Source organism: Notechis scutatus, chromosome 15 (assembly GCF_049901735.1).
Source record: "Notechis scutatus isolate UNSWTSFEM ecotype Mainland chromosome 15, rNotScu1.2, whole genome shotgun sequence".
NCBI classification, from domain to species: domain Eukaryota; kingdom Metazoa; phylum Chordata; class Lepidosauria; order Squamata; family Elapidae; genus Notechis; species Notechis scutatus.
The window spans coordinates 2,337,077-2,357,817 of NC_142023.1; the positions used below are offsets into that span (position 1 = coordinate 2,337,077).

The 20,741-nt window shown below is 48.4% G+C and overlaps 1 protein-coding gene across 1 annotated transcript in view; it reads left to right on the forward strand.

Moving 5' to 3' along the window:
* The window catches only part of RABGAP1 (RAB GTPase activating protein 1), a 78,291-nt gene that overhangs the window by 4,635 nt on the left and 52,915 nt on the right, over positions 1-20,741 (forward strand). Inside the window, exons 2-10 of the mRNA XM_087943990.1 lie at positions 3,203-3,421; positions 10,636-10,873; positions 11,274-11,478; positions 13,004-13,178; positions 14,330-14,487; positions 15,987-16,097; positions 17,403-17,469; positions 17,594-17,696; positions 20,025-20,194. Coding sequence (XP_087800116.1) covers positions 3,272-3,421; positions 10,636-10,873; positions 11,274-11,478; positions 13,004-13,178; positions 14,330-14,487; positions 15,987-16,097; positions 17,403-17,469; positions 17,594-17,696; positions 20,025-20,194 — 1,377 coding nt within the window. The 5' untranslated portion in view covers positions 3,203-3,271. The remainder of the gene's footprint in view (positions 1-3,202; positions 3,422-10,635; positions 10,874-11,273; positions 11,479-13,003; positions 13,179-14,329; positions 14,488-15,986; positions 16,098-17,402; positions 17,470-17,593; positions 17,697-20,024; positions 20,195-20,741) is intronic.

Here is a 20,741-nt window from a genome sequence, read left to right on the forward strand (position 1 = left end):
TGAGGAACAAGGTAGTAACATTTCTTCTTCCTTCCCACCTTGGATTGATTGAGATAGATAGATAGATAGAAAGATAGATAGATAGATAGATAGATAGATGATAGATAGATAGATAGATAGATAGATAGATAGAAGGGAGACAGAGACAGATAGATGGATACCGTAGATAGATAGATAGATAGATAGATAGATAGATAGATAGATAGATAGATAGATAGATAGATCCTGCTAAGCAGGTGGTTTCCCAAGTTGGAAAAGTTCTTGAGATTCAGGTAGTCTCGAGTTGATTTCACGACCATTCGAAGTTATAATGGCGCTAATCTAATTGAATTTAGGTTAAATAAGGGTGCTGTAAGGACTTTGCAAGATCCCAAGGGAGAAGCATGAAAGATTTACCAAAAAGTCAATAAAAGAGTTGAAATTCTAAAAAAGGGCAAAAAATAGAATGGACAGATAATTAGAATGCTTCTTAATATGGTGGATACTTTATTAAGAGGTAGAAAAAGGTAGAAAGTAGAAATTGGGAAAACAGTATAATATAATACTGATATATAATAGAATAGATTATAATTACCATGGATACGCACATGTTAGAAGTTGAAAGGCTGGTTATGTACAGAGGTGGGTATTCAGCAGGTTCTGACCAGTTCTGGAGAACCGGTAGCGGAAATTTTGAGTGGTTCCGAGAACCGGCAAACCCCACCTCTGACTGGCCCCGCCAACCCCATCTCTTCTCTGCCTCCCATTGAGTCCCAGCTGATCCGTTGGGTCTCCTTTGGTTGTCCTGCATAGGAGAACGGAGCTGGAAAGCAGGTTAGTGGGGTGGGGAGGGAATGGGGATTTTGCAATAACCTTCTCCTGCCATGCCCACCAAGCCAAGTCAGGGCCACCAAGCCACGCCCACAGAACCGGTAGTAAAATAAATTTGAATCCCACCACTGGTTATGTGTATCTAAATAATATTAGTAGAAGTAGTATTGTGTATAAAGTATATTGACCCAGACAATGCTGAATACCCACCTCTGTACATAACCAGTCTTTCAACTTCTAACATGTGCATATCCAACTTGGCCCCCAATGTTCAGTTATCCTCGGCTGGAGATCAGACTCTTCCAAAAACACTCTACGAAGGGCAGAAACGAACCCAAAGTAAAGATAAATTAGAAATTTTAAAAAAACCAATACAAACCACAGCTGAAGTAATTAACACGACAGGCCAGGATAATAAATTGCAGATTTCCACAAGATAACGTAGCACCCATAGTTGGGAGGACAAGCCTGGACAAAGATAATGCACGTTTTGCTTCCAGCAAGGTGCTGTGTGCAAACGCCCTTCTTATATCCTGTTCTCCCAGCTGCAGCCCATGAAGGGGATCAGAGCCCTTTTCTCTCCCGTAAGCCACGTTGCTCCCTTCTCCGTTCTTCCCTGCGTGCCCTGGGATGAAGGAGTGGGCCTGGGTCTTCCTCTGAATGCCCAGCCGGACTGTGCCCTTCCCCAGTTTCCTCCACAGCCACCGGAGCCACATTCCCACTCCCTGTCAGCTGCTCAATCTCCTCGTCAGAATCAGACTCCAACAAGGGCGTGACATTCTGGGCTCAATTGTATTGAATTTGGCAGCCAAGATTACGGCCAATTGAGCCCAACCTTTCCGTCGTTAAGTAAAACATTGGTCCAGTGAGTTTGGGCCCCATTTTACGATGTCTCCGGCCACATTCGTTAAGCGAATCACTGAAAATGTTAAGTTAATCACCCAGTTGTTAAGCTTCCCCGCTGACTTGGCTCTTCAGAAGGTTGCGGAAGGGGATGGCGTGACTCTGGCAACACAGCGACCGTCATAAATAACGAGTCAATTTGCCGGAGCAGCTGAATTTTGATCCCATGACCATGGGAGATGCTGCAGCTGTCGGAAGTGTGAAAAACGGTCATAGCGCAGGTCACTTTTTTCAATCCCGTTGTAACTTTGAACGCTAAGTGAAATGTCATAAGTCTACTACCTGTAAAGGATTTGAAGTACCACTTTCGAAGGTAATTTTTGTAATTTGTGTGGAATTCACACTCAATTCATGGGACAGTTATGTGGAATTCTACACCGGGGGTCTCCAGCCTTGGCCACTTTAAGACTTGTGGACTTCAATTCCCAGAATTCCTCAGCCAGCTTTGCTTGGAGTTGAGGTCCACAAGTCTTCAAGTGGCCAAGGTTGGAATCCCCCTTGTTCTACACTGTATAATATTGTGTGGAATTCACAAAAATAAGATTAGAGGGTTATTACGGGAGTTCTGCCTAATTCCAAGGTCCCGTTGCTGGAGAATGAATTTTTAAAAAGAGCTTTTGCCCCCAAGGTAGACTAGTGGCTGTCACTGAGGGCTCTTTTTAGCTGTGGTAGGTCTTCGCCGTCACTTCAAGAGACTCTTACAAAGCATCTCTGGCTGATTCTGCTTTTGAGTTGTAAAATCCTTTGGTACCGAGAGTATTTGTAGCTCTCGGGTTGACACGGGGGGTCCCCGGTACTCTCTGAGCTCGGTAGTTTTCTTGCAGACGTTTCATGACCCAGCTAAGTAACGTCATCAGTGCTAAAGGAAGTGAGATTGGGAGGAGGAAGAGGAGTACAACGATGAGTGTGGGGGTCCTTGGTGCTCTCTGAGCGTGGTAGTTTTCTTGCAGACATTTCATTACCCAAACTAGGTAACATCATCAGTGCTACAGGGAGTGGGAGGAGGAGGAGGACTATGGGATGATGTTACCTTGGTGGTTTTTGCAAATGTTAAAGTGGTAACATCATCAATATGAATAGCACTGATGTTGTTACCTGTTGGTACAAACGTCTGCAAAAAACCGCCAAGCTCAGAGAGCACCAAACACCACACAGTTCTCTTCCTCCCTCCTCCTCCTCCTCCTCCTCCTCCCTCCTCCTCCTCCTCCTCCTCCCTCCTCCTCCTCCTCCTCCTCCTCCTCTTCTCCATAAACCCTTGGAGCACCGATGAGGTTATCTACAGTAGTTTGGTTATGAAACGCCTGCAAGAAAGCCACCAAGCTCAGAGAGCACCAAGGACCCCTCAAAATTGGCGCCAGACCCGCAAACATCTAGAATTGGACTTTGTTGGGTTGTGCCTGCGTTGGGGAACCCCCGAGTTTCCTCCCTTCTCTCCTCAGAGCCACCCAGAAAGGGATGACGGTGACGTTGTGCTCTTCGTCTTTTCCAGGTCCTTCCTCCTGCAGGCCACCTATGATCCACCCTTCCCTTATTTTTCAAAAAGAAAAGAAGAAAAGAAATGGATGACAAGGCCTCGGTGGGCAAAATCAGCGTGTCTTCAGATTCGGTCTCGACTCTCAACAGCGAAGATTTTGTCTTGATTTCCAGGCAGGGAGATGAAACCCCCTCCACCAACAACGGCAGCGATGATGAAAAGACGGGGTTGAAGGTAGGTGTCCTGACCCAGCTCCCCAAACACGACAAACCCTCTGCAGTTAAATCAATGATTCCTTTATTCGGAGCTCCGGCAGCCCCAGAAAAAAGACACACACACACACACACACACACACAAGCAGGCTAGCAAATCCATCCAGCAGGGAGAGGCATAATTGTCTGCCACGTCTATTCATCTCCACCCCCTGCCTTTTATCCCCAGAGCTAGGGTGGGGCCTCGCTAGCAGTGGTGGCTCTTCTGTCCCAAGGTCCGGCCCACAGATTTCCACTGCTCTCCTCTCCTCTGCCTTCTGCGCATCCACGCAACAGGCACTGGACCCGGCTCTTCCTCCTCTTCCTCATCAGGCACCTCCAGACATGGGGGCTGTTGACTCTCCATCAGACGGACAGCTGAGGCTCCGCCTCTGTCTCCGTCTCTCTCTCTCTCTCTCTCTCTCGTCTCTCTCTCTCTCTCTCTGTGTCTCTCTGTCTCCTCTGCCAGCTCCATTCTCTGTCTCCTCTCTCTCTGCCCCTCCCCCGGAGCTCTCAGTTTGTCTGACTCTGGCTCCTCTTCCTCCTCCTGATGAGGTTGCTGGAGGGGCCAGTGGCCGACAGGGAACAGCAGTCTGGGCGCGGCTTTCCTCCGAAAGCGGCTCTTTGCCAAAGCTTCTGGCCTTGCAAAACCAAGAATGCTTTTTTCTGCTTGGAGGCCAGCCAATTTGGCCTCCTATCCACCCGCTCTCTGGCACACCAGGAATGTTCAGCAAAAGACGCACCGAAAGGGCTCGGAGGCAGAACACGGTGGGGGCGACTCCACCTGATTCTGGCCTCCACCTGATTTTCCCAGGAAGTGGATGTAGGTAGCCCTAAACTTACAAAAGTCCATTTATTGACTGTTCAGAGTTACGTCGGCACAGAAAAAAAAGTGGCTAAGGACTGTTTTTCACACTGCAGCATCAGGGTTGTATTTGACCTCGGAGGCCCAGGGTGGGTGTGTGGCCACAGTGGGCGTTTGACCCAGGCTGGAGATGCATTTTCCCCCTTCTTCCTTCTCTCTCTCCACGTTTTTCCCCTTCTTTCTTTCCACAGTTCTTTACTCTAACCCTTTTCCTATCTCGTCTACCAGATATTGTTGCCAAACTCTTTTTTATGACTTATTCTTCATACTCCACTAACCTTTTTTATTTCTAAATGTATACCCCGTTCTTTAATAGTAAATTGCTCGGCAGAAAAGCTAATTTATACTATTGTATTTTTATTTATGATTCAACTAATAATAAAAAATAAAACAGCATAAATAACACGACAGTACAAGATCTAACAGCAGAGGTAAATTTGTAGGAGAGTGAATAGAAAGGGCTGTCAATTACAGATTGTTGATTGTAGATGAAAGGGACCAACAAGCATGTAAAATCTGGCATTAAATTGTAGTGTTAACATAGGACATTGCCTGTTTTCTATCCAGATCAGGCACTTACTTGAGGCCACATTATAGCAATAGCAATTGCCCTTAGACTTATATGCCACTTCACAGTGCTTTTACAGTTCTCTCTAAGCAATTTACAGAGTCATCCTGTCGCCCCCAACAGTCTGGGTCCTTGTTTTACGGGCCTCAGAAGGATGAAAGGCTGAGTCATTCTTGACCCGGTGAGAATTGAACTGCTGGCAGTCAGCAGACTCAGTCTCCAATGCTGTATTCTAATCACTGTGCCATCACAGCTGAGATAGATAGATAGATAGATAGATAGATAGATAGATAGATAGATAGATAGATAGAGATAGCCCTCTAAATGGTTTACAGAGTCAGCCTCTTGCCCCCAACAATCTGGGTCCTCATTTTACCCACCTCGGAAGGACGGAAGGCTGAGTCAGTCTTGAGCCTGGTGAGATTCGAACTGCTGCCAGTGGGCAGAATTAGCCTGCAATACTGCATTCTGACCACTGAGGCACAACGGCTGATAGGCAGGCAGGCAAGTAAGTAGATGGATGGATGGATGGATGGATGGATGGATGTATGTAGATATAGATAGCAATAGCCCTTAGACTTATATACCGCTTTTTAGTGCTTCCCAGCCCTCTAAGTGATTTTAAAGAATCAGCCTCTTGCCCCCAACAATCTGGGTCCTCATTTTACCCACATCTGAAGGACGGGACGCTGAGTCGACCTTGAGCCTGGTGGGATTCAATCTGCCAAATTGCAGGTAGCCGGCAGTCAGCAGAAGTAGCCTGCAGTACTGCACTCTCACCACTGCGCCACCGAGGCTCTTGTAATTGTAACCCAGTCCAAGCCAGTCCTCATGCAGCACTCTGCCAGTCGAAAACAGGCTGCATTTTCAGCCGGCAGAATGCTGCTGGACACCGGGGAGGTGATAAACAGGCCTTGGCGGGGCCTCCACATGGCCTGTTTTCGGCTGGCAGTGTGCTGCAGGTGGCCATGTTGGCCAAAAACATGCCTCTTCCATGGTTTGTTTTGGCCGGCCGGCCGAGGCACCACAGGCCAGTCCTTTGATATTTGCAGGCCAGCCCCGGATTTAACCACCCGGTGGGCCAGCTCCAGCTCACGGGCCTTGAGTTTGACCACCCCTGCCCTTAATCACGTGATCAAAATCCAGATGTTTGGCAACTGGTTCCTATTTATGACGGGGTCCCGGGGTCATGTTGATCCCTTTTGTGACCACCTAACAAGCAAAGTCCAGTGGGAAGCCCAATTCACCGAGCAGCCATGTTGCTGACTGAACAGCTCCAGTGATTGACTTGGCCATTTCCACCGCCTGCCGTTCTCTCCAAAACGTCCGCTGTCCATCTCCATTGAAGTCACCTCGGCCACTCCAGCCCCTTAAGTCACTTCACCCCCTCCATGCTCAGCTCCAGACACCGCCAAACAATACCAGGGGCTGGATATGGGCTGGGGTGCGTTATTGCAACGGCAGAGCTGTCAAAAAAAGAAACAACCCCACCCTTTTTTGTTTGCCGTCAGACCAGTTTTAGAACCGCAAATAAATATTTCGTTGGTTGGCTTGGTCAAGACACGCTTTGCAACCCTACCCTCGAGTTCTGCAGCCACCGTTTTTTGGCTTCTCTCCTGCCTCTGACCTTGGAGGAATCGTGGCTGTGTTGGTGAGCCCCCTTCTGCCCGTCGGCCAGATGTTTCCTGTTTCCCAGCTTCCTCCCCGTCTCCAAGCCGGCGTCCTTTTTAAAAAGGAATTGTGTTTGCTGCCGAAGGACGAAGGGCTTGGCCTGGTGGCCCCCTCTGAGAAGCAGCGGAGGGAAGAGGCGGCTGCCCAGTCCAGCTCTCTACTTCTCTTCTGGCTACACCCCCCCAAAAAGAGGGTTGTGTTTCTGCTCTGCTTGCCGTAGGAGGCCTCAGCCAGGCGGCGGGGAGGAAGAGTCGGGGCTGAACACAATCTTTGGAAAGCATATCTCTCTCTCTCTCTCTCTCTCTGTCTCTCTCTCTCTCTCTCACACACACACACACACACAAACACACGCAGTTGTTTTTGCTGCTGATCTGGGCCAGGCGCAGTGGAAGAGAAGCTGCTGGAATTTGCTGCCTGGTTCACTTAAGGGAGGACTGGAAGTTAAGTCACAGTTGTCTCCATTGAGAGAACAAGAGAGACAGGTAGGTAGGGAGAGAGAGACAGAGGTAGTAGAGAGGCGGAGAGGTAGATAGGTAGGTAGGTGGGTAGAGAAAAAATAGGTAATAGATGGATAGAGAGGTAGAGAGATAGGTAACTAGGTAGGTTGATAAAGAGTAGGTAGAGATAGGTAGGTAGTAGATAAAAGAGATAGGCAGGTAGGCAGGCAGACAGATACAAAGAGATAAAGAGGTAGATAGATTTGATGGATGGGTGGATGGATGGGTGGATGGATGGATGGATAGATAGTCACATAGTTGATAGATAGATGATAGATTAGATAGATAGATGATAGATTAGATAGATAGATGATAGATAGATGGATGATAGGTAGATAGGTAGACATAGATGATAGATAGATAGATAGATGATAGATAGATAGATAGATAGATAGATAGATGATAGATAGATAGATAGATAGATAGATAGATAGATAGATAGATAGATAGACAGATGATAGATAGATAGATAGATGATAGATGATTGATAGATAATAGATGATAGTAAGGTAGATAGTATGATAGATAGATAGTAAGATAGATAGATAGATAGATAGAGATAATTGATGGATAATAGATGGTAGATTAGACAGATAGATAATAGATGATAGTCAGATGATAGAAAATAGATAGGTAGGTAGGTAGGTAGGTAGACAGATCTAGGCCAAGGCCCTCCCCATCTCTGCCAGCCTAAGGAGGGAAAGACCAGCTTAATGGCAGCTGCCTGCTATGAGGCAGCTGGGTGGGGCTTCTCTTGGCAGCATGCCGGCAATCACGCCCAGCCTCTCCAGCGAGCCTCCCTCCCAGCCTCCTCACTCCTTCCTTGACCCCCATGTAAACTGGAAGGCTGCCAGCTGCCAATTCTTACCGTGGCTTCCTCCTCCTCCCCCCCAGAACCAAACCACAAGGAGGGCCGCACACTTCTATGGAAGGACGCCCAGCCCTTGCTCTGCCCAGCCCAGCCCCAGAGGCCAAGCCACCTGCTTTTCATTAAAAGCCCTCCCCCTCCTCTCTGTCCTCAAGGCATTTGTGCCGCTAAGGCTAGTCTGGCAGGGAGGAATTTGACCCCCAGACCCAACTGGGAGAGGCCTTTGCAGACCCCTCTCTGGGTTGAGACAGTAGGCAACCCTTGAAATCTCTCCCTCTCCCCCTCCCTCCCTCTCTCTCTCTGTATCAAAAGTGGGTTTTTTATTTTGAAAAAGGCAACTGGGCTATTTGGGGGGGGGGAAGGGGGGGGAAGGAAAATACCAAAAAGTTTCGCTTCCTATCCTGCAAGCTTCCTCGGTTCAGTTGTACTGGATGCTGCGGGAGATGGAAGGACAGTTGAGATTGCTTCCTTTGCAGTCAGTTGTGCAATGTTGCGAGGCTCACAATCACAAGTCATTTTTTTCCCCCTGCACTGTTCTGTATTCTGAATTCTGTGGAAATTCTGTAGAGATTCTCAGTCATCCAGGTCACGGCTGTTCCAAAGTTGCTTGAGAATCTCTACAGGCTTTTAGCTATGCACTTTGCGATGAACGCCCTTCAAATGGTGTGGGCGTATAAACGGATTTCCAGAGAAATTGCAGAATACAGGAACCATTTGCATCACTCAGGTGGCCCCGAGGACACAGATAAACCTCCCAAGTGATCCTCAATGACTCTAAAAGGATGCAAATGACCGGCTGTCTGCAAGGAGCGTAAATCCTTCCATTCCCCACCATCCAGTCAGAGCTGAAGAAGCTTCTTGGAGGAGAAGCGAAACATCTTCCAAAGAAAAAACAAGAAAGTCCAGTTGCCTCTTGAAAAAAAGCATATTTGGGACATTTTAGCGGATCTATAACTCTAATTAGTTACCCAATGGTAAGATGGAGGAGGCAATACAGTTTATTTTTATAAATAGAATAATAAACCTACACCGTCTGGAACTCCTCAGTGGATGTAATGTGTGAGGAGGGACTAGAAGGTTGTGGCAGGAAGCAGAGTAAGGGGTGAGGCCACGGAGATGTCTGAGGTGGCTTTGCCCCAGGCCGCCTCGACTACGCCCAATTTCTGGCTGCTCTGCCCCCATGCTCCACTTCTGAGCACCAGCTGCTCTTGTCTCCACCTGTCGTGTCTTCCAGGAGGCAGACACACACATATTTCCTGCCTTTGTGTTAACATCAGCATGGCGAATCATGGCCTCTGTGGCGTGCAGAGAGAGAGACAGCCAGTCCTCGGCTTAAATGACCACAGTTCAGACCAGAATTTATGTTGCTAAGTGAGACATTTGTCCAGTGAGGTTTTGGGCCCATTTTACGACCATCCTTGCCGCACCTATTAAGGGAATCGCGGTGGTGGTTTGATTAGTAACACGGCTGTGAAATGAATCCAGCTTTTCCCACTGGCTTGTCAGAAGGTCAGAATGTTAGAGTTGAGAATAGAGCTGGAAGGGACCTTGGAGGTCTTCTAGTCCACCCACCCCACCCCCACTAAAGCAGGACAACCTATGCCAATTTAGGTAAGTGGACTATCTAGACCCGTGATGGCACGCGTAGCACAGGGGGCACGCAGAGCCATTTGTGCCGGCACGTGAGCCATAGGCAAATTTACCTCACTGCGCATGTGCGCGCCTCACAGCTGTTTTTCAGCTGGTTTGAGGCCTTTTTTGGCCTCCCGGAGGCTTGAAAAAAGCCTTTGCAGGCCGAATAATAGGCCCATTTCGTCACTTCCTGTAAGTGATGAAACGGGCCTATTATTCGTCCTGCATTTTTCAAGCCTCTGGGAGGCCCAAAAAGGCCTCAAACCAGCTGAAAAACAGCTGTGAGGTGCAGTGCAGATAAGGGGATGGGGAGGATTGCGCGCACATGCGCAGAGGGTGGGAAGGATGCAAGCATTGCCTTCTGGGTGCTGGCATGTGATTTGTGGCCCAGGAGCCCCAAAAGGTTAGCCACCACTGGTCTAGACTCTTCTTAAAAAAGCATCCCGGGATGGAGGCACCCACAATTTCTGGAGGCTGCAAAAGGTAATCACAGGATCTCGGGACCCTGCGGCCGTCATAAATACGAGCCCGTTGCCAAGCATCCAAATGTAAATCACGTGACCACAGGGATGCAGGCCACCATCACAAGTGTGAGAAATGGTCGTGAGTCCCTTTTCTTCAGCACCATTGTAACTTTGAACGGTCACTAAATGAACTATGGTCAGTTAAGGACTAGCTGCATTCTTTTTTTATGGCTGCAAAAGTGAGTTTTCTCGCTTGCCTCACAGGCACCCCGCTTTTCTCGGGGCACCTGGCTGATATCCTCCTGTCCAACGGTGGGACTCAAAATGGTTTACTACCGGTTCTATGGGCGTGGCTTGGTGGGCGTGGCAGGGGAAAGATTACTACAACATCCCCCTTCCCTCCCCACCCCACTAACCTGCTTTCCAGCTCCGTTCTCCTGTGCAGGGCAACCCAGTTGGGACTCAATGGGAGGCGGAGAAGAGATGGACGTGGGGCCAGTCAGAGGCAGGATTGGCCAGTTCTGCAAACTACTCACAATTTCCGCTACCGGTTCTCCAGAACTGGTCAGAATCTGCTGAAGACCCGCCTCTGCTTCCTGTCTGAGACCCGCCAATTCTTTCTCTTCCCCCAGATTGTAGGAAATGGGAGTGAGCAGCAGCTGCAGAAGGAACTGGAAGACGTCCTAATGGATCCCCTTATGGAGGACCCCTCCAATGACCGGGAGGGGGAGGAAGAGAGCCCCTCCCAGGACGGAGAGGTGGACGAGCCAGTTCTCCTCGAGGCCTCCGCCTCCTCCACCATCAACCCCGTGTCCATGACGGGACCCTCCAAGCCAGAAATGAGGCTCCCGGTGAAGCCATCCCAGGGAGGTGAGCTCCCACCAAGGCTAAGGAAGGCGGGAGGAGGAAGAGGCCCCATGGATGGAGAGATGACGTCCCGGGCTTTCTTCACAGTCTAGAATTAATGAGTGGTGTGGTGGCCTAGAGGTGCAGCTCTCGCCTCACAATCAGGAGGCTGTGAGTTTGATCCTAGGTAGAGGCAGATATTTCCCTCTCTGGGCACCGTGAGAATGTATATCTGCTGAACAAAACTCCGCATTGGCGACAGGGAAGGACATCCGGCCATTAAATACTCCGCTAGTTCCACTCAGTTGCCCAGACTCCATCCCGCAAGGGATTATGGGGTCATCCAAAGGTGAAGATGATAAAATACGTTTCTTTCCTTCCCTTTCTTTGCTGACTCCTTCCTTCCTTCCTTCCTTTCTGGCAGATTCGGAGGATTCCAGTCCCTTCACCCCAGTGGCTGACGAGGACAGCGTGGTCTTCAGCAAACTCACCTACTTGGGCTGCGCCTCCGTCAATGCCCCACGGAGCGAGGTGGAGGCCCTGCGGATGATGGCCATCCTGCGCAGCCAAGGCCAGACCTCCGTGGACGTGACGCTCTCTGTGCCAAACGTGTCCGAGGGCACCGTGAGGTTAGACCTTCTCCAAGACTTGGCTTTTCCAGCGGAGGTGCCTCATGCGCCTCATGTCGATCCCTTCCGCTTTGCTGCCTTTATGCCAGGGCTTTGTCCCTCTGGAATGGTACCTTTAAGGTTGCTCTCTCTTTTCGAAGGCTCTTCAGACTTGGCAAGTTTAAGGCTTGTGGACTTCGACTCCCAGAACTCCTCAGCTAACATGACTGGAGTAGGAATTCTGGCAGTTGAAGCCCACAAGTCATAAAGCTATCAAGTTTGAAGACCCTTGCTTTAAGGTCTTACGGCAGTCTTTCTCAACCTCAAACCTTCTCAAGAAGTATCTCAGGGGAATTCTGGGAGTTGAGGTCCATCTTAAACTTGGCAAGGTGGAGAAACACTTGAGACTCTAGCACAAGGCTCTTCAAACTTGACAAGTTTTAAGACTTGTGGACTTCAACTCCCAGAATTCCTGAGCTAAAAATGACTGGAGGAGGAATTCTGGGAGTTGGAAGTCCACAAAGCTGTCAAGTTTGAAGATCTCTGCTCTTTAGGCAGAAAGGACCAGGATGGCAGCCAGTCCTGATTTTCTTAAGCAGGGTCTCTACATGTCACGATTTTAGGGAAGGTCCGAATATTTGGGGCTACACACAACCAATTGGTTGTTTTAGCATGGCTTAGAATATAGCGACATGGTGGCTCGGTGGCTAAGATGCTGAGCTTGTCAATCCGAAAGGTCGGCAGTTCAGCGGTTCGAATCCCTAGCGCTGCGTCATGGAGTCAGTTCCCATTCCTTGTCCCAGCTCTCAAAGAGTCACCCCCTCAAATACATGACAAAATAAATAAATACTAAAAGTATGCATATACCCACATATATGACACATGGAAACATCACAGTCTAGTTCAGATGTATACATATACGCGGCAAGAGAAACAAATCTTGCAAATTTATCAGACGGATGACCTAGGGAACCAAGCTATCACAGAATCTGGTAGTCCTGCTAGAAATACTTTGAACCCCCCCCCCCCCCCAGAGGGGAGCTACAGAAACAGACAGTGAAATGGGTGTGTGGGGTCTCTAACAATGCTTCCAGCTCTAAGTACGTAGCACTTATAAGCAGCATCCTGAATAACGAACTTCCTATAATCTTCTCCATTGTCCTCACCACTCTCTGTAGGGACTTTCTGTCTGAGGTGCTGCTGCCACCAAACCAAACGGGGGTATGCAGTTTGTTAAAACGCTCTCAATTGCGCCTCTGTAAAAAGTGACCAGGACAGATGCATATCTGGGACCAGGGATCTCCAAGCTTGGCAACTTTAAGACTTCAACTCCCAGAATTCCCCAGTGAGTCCACAAGCCTTCAAGTTGCCAAGTTTGGAGATCCCAGCCCTAGACTCATTCACTGTATGTTAAAACTTCTGTCCGGATGAAATGAACGAGTATAATTATGAAGCCGGAGGTGCTGGGGAAGCTGGAAGAATTTGCAAAGCTGCCCACTGCTTGCCCTGCTCTTATCCCCTGCGTGGGTTTGCCTCTCTCCCACAGGTTGCTGGATCCTCCAACGAACACCGAAATCGCCAACTATCCCATTTACAAGATCCTTTTCTGCGTGCGAGGTCACGATGGGACTCCGGAAAGCGACTGCTTCGCTTTCACGGAAAGCCATTACAACTCGGAGCTCTTCAGAATCCACGTCTTCCGATGCGAGATCCAGGAAGCTGTAAGTTCAACGGGTGGAGCTGGGGGAGGCCTAGGGTGCCGAGGCAGAAGACAGACCTATCTCCCTTCCGTTGGGATGTGTGAGGTTGGACTTCCACCTGCTCCATCTTTATTCCTTCTCTTTATTTCTCTTCCTCTTCTCTTCCCCTCCTCTCTTTTCCTACCTTCTTTCTCTCTCCCTTCCTTCCTCCCTCTCTATGCTCTGCTCTTCTCTCCTCTCCTTTCTTCTTTCTCTCCCTTCCTTCTCTCTCTCTCTCCCTTCCTTCCTCCGTCTGTCTGTTCTGCTCTTTCTCTCCTCTCCTCTCCTTCTTTCTCTCTTTCTTCCTCCTTCCTTCTCTCCTCTCCTTCCTTTTTTCTCTCTCCCTTCCTTCCTCCCTCTCTATGCTCTGCTCTGCTCTCCTCTCCTTCCTTCTCTCCCTTCCTCCTCCTTTCTCTCTCTTCCTTCCTTCCTCCATCTCTCCATTCTGCTCTTCTCCTCTCTCCTTTCTCTCTCTTTCTTCCTCCTTCCTTCTCTCCTTCCTTCTTTCTCTTCCTTCCTTCTCTCTCCTTCCTTCCTCCTCTTCCTCTCTTCTTTCTCTCTCTTCCTTCCTTCCTCCATCTCTCCATTCTGCTCCTCTCCTTTCTCTCTCTTTCTTCCTCCTTCCTTCTCTCCTTCCTTCTTTCTCCCTTCCTTCCTCTGTCTCCCTTCCTCCTCTCCTTCTTTCTCTCTCTTCCTTCCTTCCTCCATCTCTCCATTCTGCTCTTCTCTTCTCTCCTTACTCTCTCTTTCTTCCTCCTTCCTTCTCTCCTCTCCTTCCTTCTTTCTCTCTCCCTTCCTTCCTCCCTCTCTATGCTCTTCTCTTCTCTTTCTCTCTTCCTTCCTCCGTCTCTCTTTTCTGCTATTCTCCTCTCCTCTCCTTCTTTCTCTTCCTCCTCCCTTCTCTCCTTCCTTCTTTCTCTCTCCCTTCCTTCCTCCCTCTCTCTCTCTGTTCTTCTCCTCTGCTTCTTTCTCTCTCTCTTCCTTCCTTCCCTCCCTCCCCCTCCCCTCTTCTTCCCTTCCTCCCTCCTCCCTCCTTATCTTCTTTCTATCTCTCTTCCTTCCTCTCTCCCCTCCCCTCCCCTCTTCTCCCCTCCCTCCCTCCCTTCTCTTCCTCCTCTTCCTCTTCGCCTCAGGTGAGCCGGATCCTGTACAGTTTTGCCACCGCTTTTCGCCGTTCTGCCAAGCAAGTTCCTCTCGCGGCCCCCATTACTCCAGAGATGCCGGACAGCGACATCTTCACCTTTTCGGTCTCCCTGGAAATCAAGGAGGACGATGGGAAAGGCTGCTTCAGGTATCAGCTTCCCGTGGAGCATTTTGGCAAGGGAAGCTTCCAATTTGACAGGTCATGGACAACCTTGCCCTCCTACTTCCGAGAGCCCTCCTAGCACTCTTTGCCAAATAATTTCTCAATCTTGGTAGGAAGGAATTAAATCCTCATTGCTGCTGGCCATTATTTAGACGCACCTTTTTTGGAAACTTAAAACGGTGTCCCCATCTTGCTGTCTCAAGTCTGCTCAATTTCATACTGCCTGACGAAGCCCAATAAATGTGAACAGATCTTTTCCCCTGGCAGCCTTTAATTCCCCTAGATAATGGAGTTGGGCGGATCTTGGCCTGTTTCCTCCTACCTTTCCCTAATCCGGGAAGCCAGGATCGCAGTTCAGAGGCGCGGAAGGTGGCTTGATCAATTAGCCTGCCTTTTCTCTGAGCTGAGGTGCCACCTCCTCCTGACAGCCCAGTGGAAGCTAATGTTGTGGTCTGCCAGCAGCCTGCAGAGCTGGCAGCAGAGTTGGACAATGGGGAGGAACATTGGCCAGTCCGGGAATCTGAGGAGGACTCGGATGAGGGTCCTGCATCCGATACAGAGATGGGGCCAGGGCCACCTGGGAGTTGTGTGCTGGCTCCAGAGCCTCCAGAATCTGACAGAGCGAGGCAGAGGAACAGGGGGAGCCTGTTCCCAGTGCACGTGTGTGCAGAGCTGCCAGAAGGCAAGAACAGTTAAGACAAAAGGGGCGACTCGGGAGTAAGGCTGGGAGAAGATTGGCCTCTCCCATAAGACATAAAGGAGGCGCAAAGGGACAGGAGCCTTTGCAGGGAGCAACTTTGTTCGTTCTGATCAGTTTGAAACCTGAAGCTCCGTGTTGAATTTGTGCTCCGTTTGGTCTTGTTCAACTAATTGGCAATTTAGTCGTTGGCAGCATTCCAAGGAAGATAAAGGTGCATGCTTATCAGGCTTATCCTGAAGGACTTTGGCAGACTTCTGTGGGACTATTTACAAGCTAGTAAATGATGATAATTTACAGCTGTTGAAATAAAATAAATTTTGGGGGAGGACTAACGTGCGTTTGTTTTAATGTCTCAGAAAGCCTTGATCAGAACAGCTAAACAGATGACATTTTTAATAACTCACTGAATGAAATGGCTCTTTCTTTTTAAACGTTACTTGGGTAACAAGGGAGAGACACAAGTGGTGCGTTGGCCTAGAGGTGGAGTTCTCGCCTCACAATCTGGAGGCTGTGATTTCAATCCTATGTAGAGGCAGATATTTCTCTCTCTGGGCACAATGAGAATGTATATCTGCTGAACAAAACTCTGCATTGGCAACAGGAAAGGCATCCGGCCAGTAAACATTCGGCTCTCCATTTCAGTTGCCCAGACTGCACCCCGCAAGGGATTATGTGATGGTTAAAGAGGAGGATGAACAAGGGGGAGACACGTCTGGAAGTCCTCTGTGGTGCCTCAACTTTGGGAGACCGAACGTAACCGTCTTGGTTTTCCTTCCCTCCCCAGTGCTGTTCCGAAGGACAAAGACAGGCAGTGCTTCAAGTTACGGCAAGGGATCGACAAGAAGATTGTCATCTATGTGCAACAGACCACTAACAAAGAATTGGCCATTGAGAGGTAAGGTTGGCACCTGTCGGGTCTCGGCACGGGCGCTCAAGGCCTGGCCAGGTGAGAGAACGATCTTGTTCCTCTTTGCCTCCTTTGGCACCAGGTCAGGGGTCTCCAACCTTGGTGACTTTAAGCCTTGAGGACTTCAACTCCCAGAATTCCCCAGCCATGCCATGCTTGGATATCCCTGCTCGAGATGTTTCAATATCTGCTGGGTTCTCCCTCAAACTCACCTGGGACTTACCTGTTCTGGAAAGCCGTCCTGGGAAGTCTGGTGCCCGTTTCTGAACCAGGTCATCTTTTCAGTCTAAAAAAGGGAGGGGTGGTCTTCAGAGCAAAGTCTCAAAGTGGGGATGGGCTCCCTTTGCTCCTTCTGGATTTGATCAAGGCCTCTTGCCAACGTCCTGCTGTCAGGATTCCAGCAGTTGCCCCCAATGAAATGAGGAGTCTCGAGCCAAACTTCCAAAGCTTCAAAAGGATTTATTGGGAGTTAACATCCCCGGCACTACCTGGGTGTAGCCGACTCTGAGACACATCATTCCTTGTCACCCTTGACCCTGGTTTTCCCCCCACCCCCTTGTGTGTATCGTAATTTATATTCTCCAATGGGACTCATCCATAGCCCAGAGCCATCAATCATGCTCTCCAGTTAAGAATTTTGCGCGGCATAAAACAGACAGATATATTATGTTACATATATTAACAGCTGCAAGGATTTCGTACGCACAACTCTGGAAGGAAAAAAGGGTTCCACCGGAAGGCATGGTTATTAAAAAAAATAATAGATTGTATAGAGATGGACAGGCTAACAATGAAAATAAAAGACAGAGAAGATTCAATTCATTATAGGGCCTGGGATGCCTGGTATGAGTAGTTTAGAAATAAAAAATAAAATAAAATGGCAATTAGGAAAAGAAAGAGGGAATATGTAAATATACCATGGAGAAGATTGAGATGTAAGGATAAAAGATATTGATTTATAGTAAGAGTAAGATGCAATGGTAAAGGAATAAGTAAATAGATATACTGAAAAATGTGAGGAAATGCAAAAGATGTCTTGATGTTGATAACAATGTGTAAAGTTTTTTTTATGTTTTTAAAATTTGGAGACTTAATAAAATGTATTTAAAAAAAAAGAATTTTGCGCGGCATAAACTTCAGTCACCTAGTTCCTATCTTTGAAAACATTTGTGGAATGCACTTTCGGTTTGGAAGCTGTTTCACTGCTCCCCCCTCCCCCCACTTTCTCTTGGCAACTCTAAAAAGACCATAGAAATATTTTATGAGTTGGCACCTTCTCCTTCACGTTTGCAGATGTTTCGGCCTCCTTCTCAGTCCCGGAAAAGACGTGCAGAGCGGAGACATGCATTTGCTGGATTTGGTAAATGGCCCTTCCCGTTCCTCACCCCGTGCCCTCGGTCTTCTCCAAAGGTGCCCCCTTCCTCCCCCAACCGCATGCTACGGGGCGTGCTGTGTTCCATCCCGGTCTCTCTGCTGCTCTCTAGGAGTCCATGGGAAAAAGCTCGGATGGGAAATCGTACATCATCACCGGGAGTTGGAACACCAAGTCTCCACACTTCCAAGTAGTGAACGAGGAAACGCCCAAAGGTTTGTGAGGGTCTGGGAGGTAGTGCCACCCCATCCATGGAGCAGTGAGGAGGAAGAGGAATAGAAGAGGATAGAATAGAATAGAATAGAATAGAATAGAAAATGAATAGAATAGAATAGAATAGAATAGAATAGAATAGAGAATAGAATAGAATAGAATAGAATATAGGATAATATAGGAATGAATGGAATAGAATAAAGGTAGGACAATATAGGAATAGAATAGAATAGAATAGAATGGAATAGAATGAATAGAATAGAATAGAATAGAATAGAGAATGGAATGGAATGGAATGTAGAACAGGACAGAACAGAACAGAACAGAATAGAATAGAATAGAATAGAATAGAAAATGAATAGAAAATGAATAGAAAATGAATAGAATAGAATAGAGAATGGAATGGAATAGAATAGAATAGAATAGAATAGAATAGAATAGAATAGAATTATAGAATTTTCAGTAGAATTACAGAATAGAATTAAAGAATAGAATTACAGAATAGAATTACAGTAGAATTACAGAATAGAACAGAATTACAGAATAGAAAGAATTAGAATAGAATAGAATAAAATTACAGAATAGAATAGAAGGGAATAGAATTACAGAACAGAAAAGAAATAGAATAGAATAGAATAGAATAGAATAGAATTCAATTCTTTATTGGCCAAGCGTGATCGGACAAACGAGGAATTTGTCTCTGGTGTAGAAGCTCACAGTGTACATATAAACAGCAAGTTACATAAATCATAGTTACAATCATGAACAACCATTGATAAATCGTAAGAAAGCAATAGGAGAAGATGAGAAAAGACGAGAAATGGTACAGTGCTGTGGGAATTAAATGTTCAGCAAAGTGACATGTTGGGGGAAAAAACTATATGTCTGGTTGTTTTGGCATGCAGTGCTCCATAGCGGCATCTTGAGGGGAGAAGTTGAAAGAAACATGTCCCCAGACCCCCTTGTGCTCTAAGGTGACCAGGAGGTTGGATCTTCTTGGTCACCTTAGTGGAACACACAAGCCAGGGGATCCACCCACTCTCCCACCCCCACCCCTGAGGGTGGGTAGATTCAGGAGATTCCCTGCCCAGCCTGAAGATGCTGCTGTGGACAGAGTCTTCCCGCCCTGCTCTTCGTTGTCTAGCCACAGCCGATTCTCTTGTTGTGGCCCGACAGATTCAGACAGTGAGGAGGTTGGGAGGAACATGGGCCAGTCCTGGAGTCTGGGGAAGGCTTGGACGAGGGCTCTGCATCAGAGGCAGAAATGGGGCCAGGGCCATCCGGCAGCTATCAGCTGCCTTCGGAGTCAGACATCAGTGAGGCAGAAGAACAGCTGGAGCCTGTTCCCAGTGTGTGCATGCACAGAGCTGCCAGGAGAAGGGAACAGCTGAGGAACAAAGGCCGACTTGGAAGTAAAGCCACAGGTGGGCGGTGAATGGCCCCTCCCCTAGAGTATAAATGAGGAGTGAAAGGGGAATGGGGCTTTGCAGGAGACAATTCGTTCATTCCGGCATGCTTGCCAAGTGTGGGTGGCTGTGAAAGATATCAGCCTGGCCCTTTTCCAAGCCTGATAAAGGTCTGTAATTGGGAACGATCTTGAAAGACTGTTGGCCGGGACTTTGTTAGAGAGGAAAAAGTAAATAAATGTTCTGACCAAGGCTTCCTGAGACCGTAATTAATTACACACTTAGTTCAAGCAACCCTCTTTTTATTTTAACGGCTGGAAATTATCTTCATTCCCAGCCGGTGATGAGTCCCAAACAGTTCCTCAAGATAAGCACCCACCTTTCTCTCCTTTGAATTGCTGCCAACAACTAAAGTGCCAAATGAACTGTAAAAAGCCAAATGGAGTACAAAGTCCACACAGAACTTCAAGGCTTAATCCAAACAGAGTGAACGACATTGCTCCCTGCAAAGGCTCCTGTCCCTTTGCGCCTCCTTTATGTCTTATGGGAGGGGCCAATCATCTCCAAGCCTTACTCATGAGTCACCCCTTTTGTCTAAACTGTTCTTGCCTGCGCAAGCACACACTGGGAACAGGCTCCCTTCGTTCCTCTGCCTCACTGATGGCAGATTCTGGAGGCTCCGGAGTCCGCACATATCTCTTAATGGGCCCTGGCCCCATCTCTGTATCGGACCCTTGTCCGAGTCCTCCCCAGATTCCCGGACTGGCCCATGTTCCTCCCCACTGTCCGACTGTGCTGCCGTCTCCGCAGGCTACCGGCAGACCACAACAATAAAAGAGGACGAGGACTCGGCTTCGTGCTGTTGGGGAAGCCTAGGTCAGAACATCTCTAACCATTGGGTCCTGTCCTCCTCCTCCTCTGCAGACAAGGTGCTCTTCCTGACCACAGCTGTGGATTTGGTGATTACGGAGGTGGAGGAGCCCGTCCGCTTCCTCCTGGAGACCAAAATCCGTGTCTGTCCCCCCAACGAAAGGCTCTACTGGCCTTTCAGCAAGAGAAGCTCGACGGAAAACTTCTTCCTAAAGCTGAAGCAGGTGAAACATCGGAGCCCTCCCCCTCCTAAATCCTAGCCCCATGATGGCAAACCTATGGCATGCATGCCACAGGCGGCACACACAGAGCCATTTGTACTGGCGCGTGAGCTGCAGGCAAACTTACCTCACTGCGCCTGCGCCACACTTCACAGCTGATTTTCAGCGTCCCAGAGCCTTGAGGAAGGCTTCGGGCTTTGCAGGCTGAAAACTAGGCCTGTTTTGTCACTTCCTGTTTTCCTGGAAATACAGGAACTGATGAAACGGGCCTAGTTTTCAGCCTGCAGAAGCCTTCCTCAAGCCTCTGGGAGGTGGAAAAGGCCTCAAACTGGCCAAAAATTCAGCTGTGAGGCGCAGTGCAGGTAAGGGGGTTGGGGGGATTGCACACGCATGCGTAGGGGGCATGGGGGGACATGCATTGCCTTCTGGGTGCTGGCACGTGAGCGCAAGCACGCAAGCGCGCGCACAATCTTTGGCCCAGGTCCCCAAAAGGTTAGCCACCACTGTCCTAGCCTGTTGGATGGAGGAGAGGTCTATTCTACACGGACAA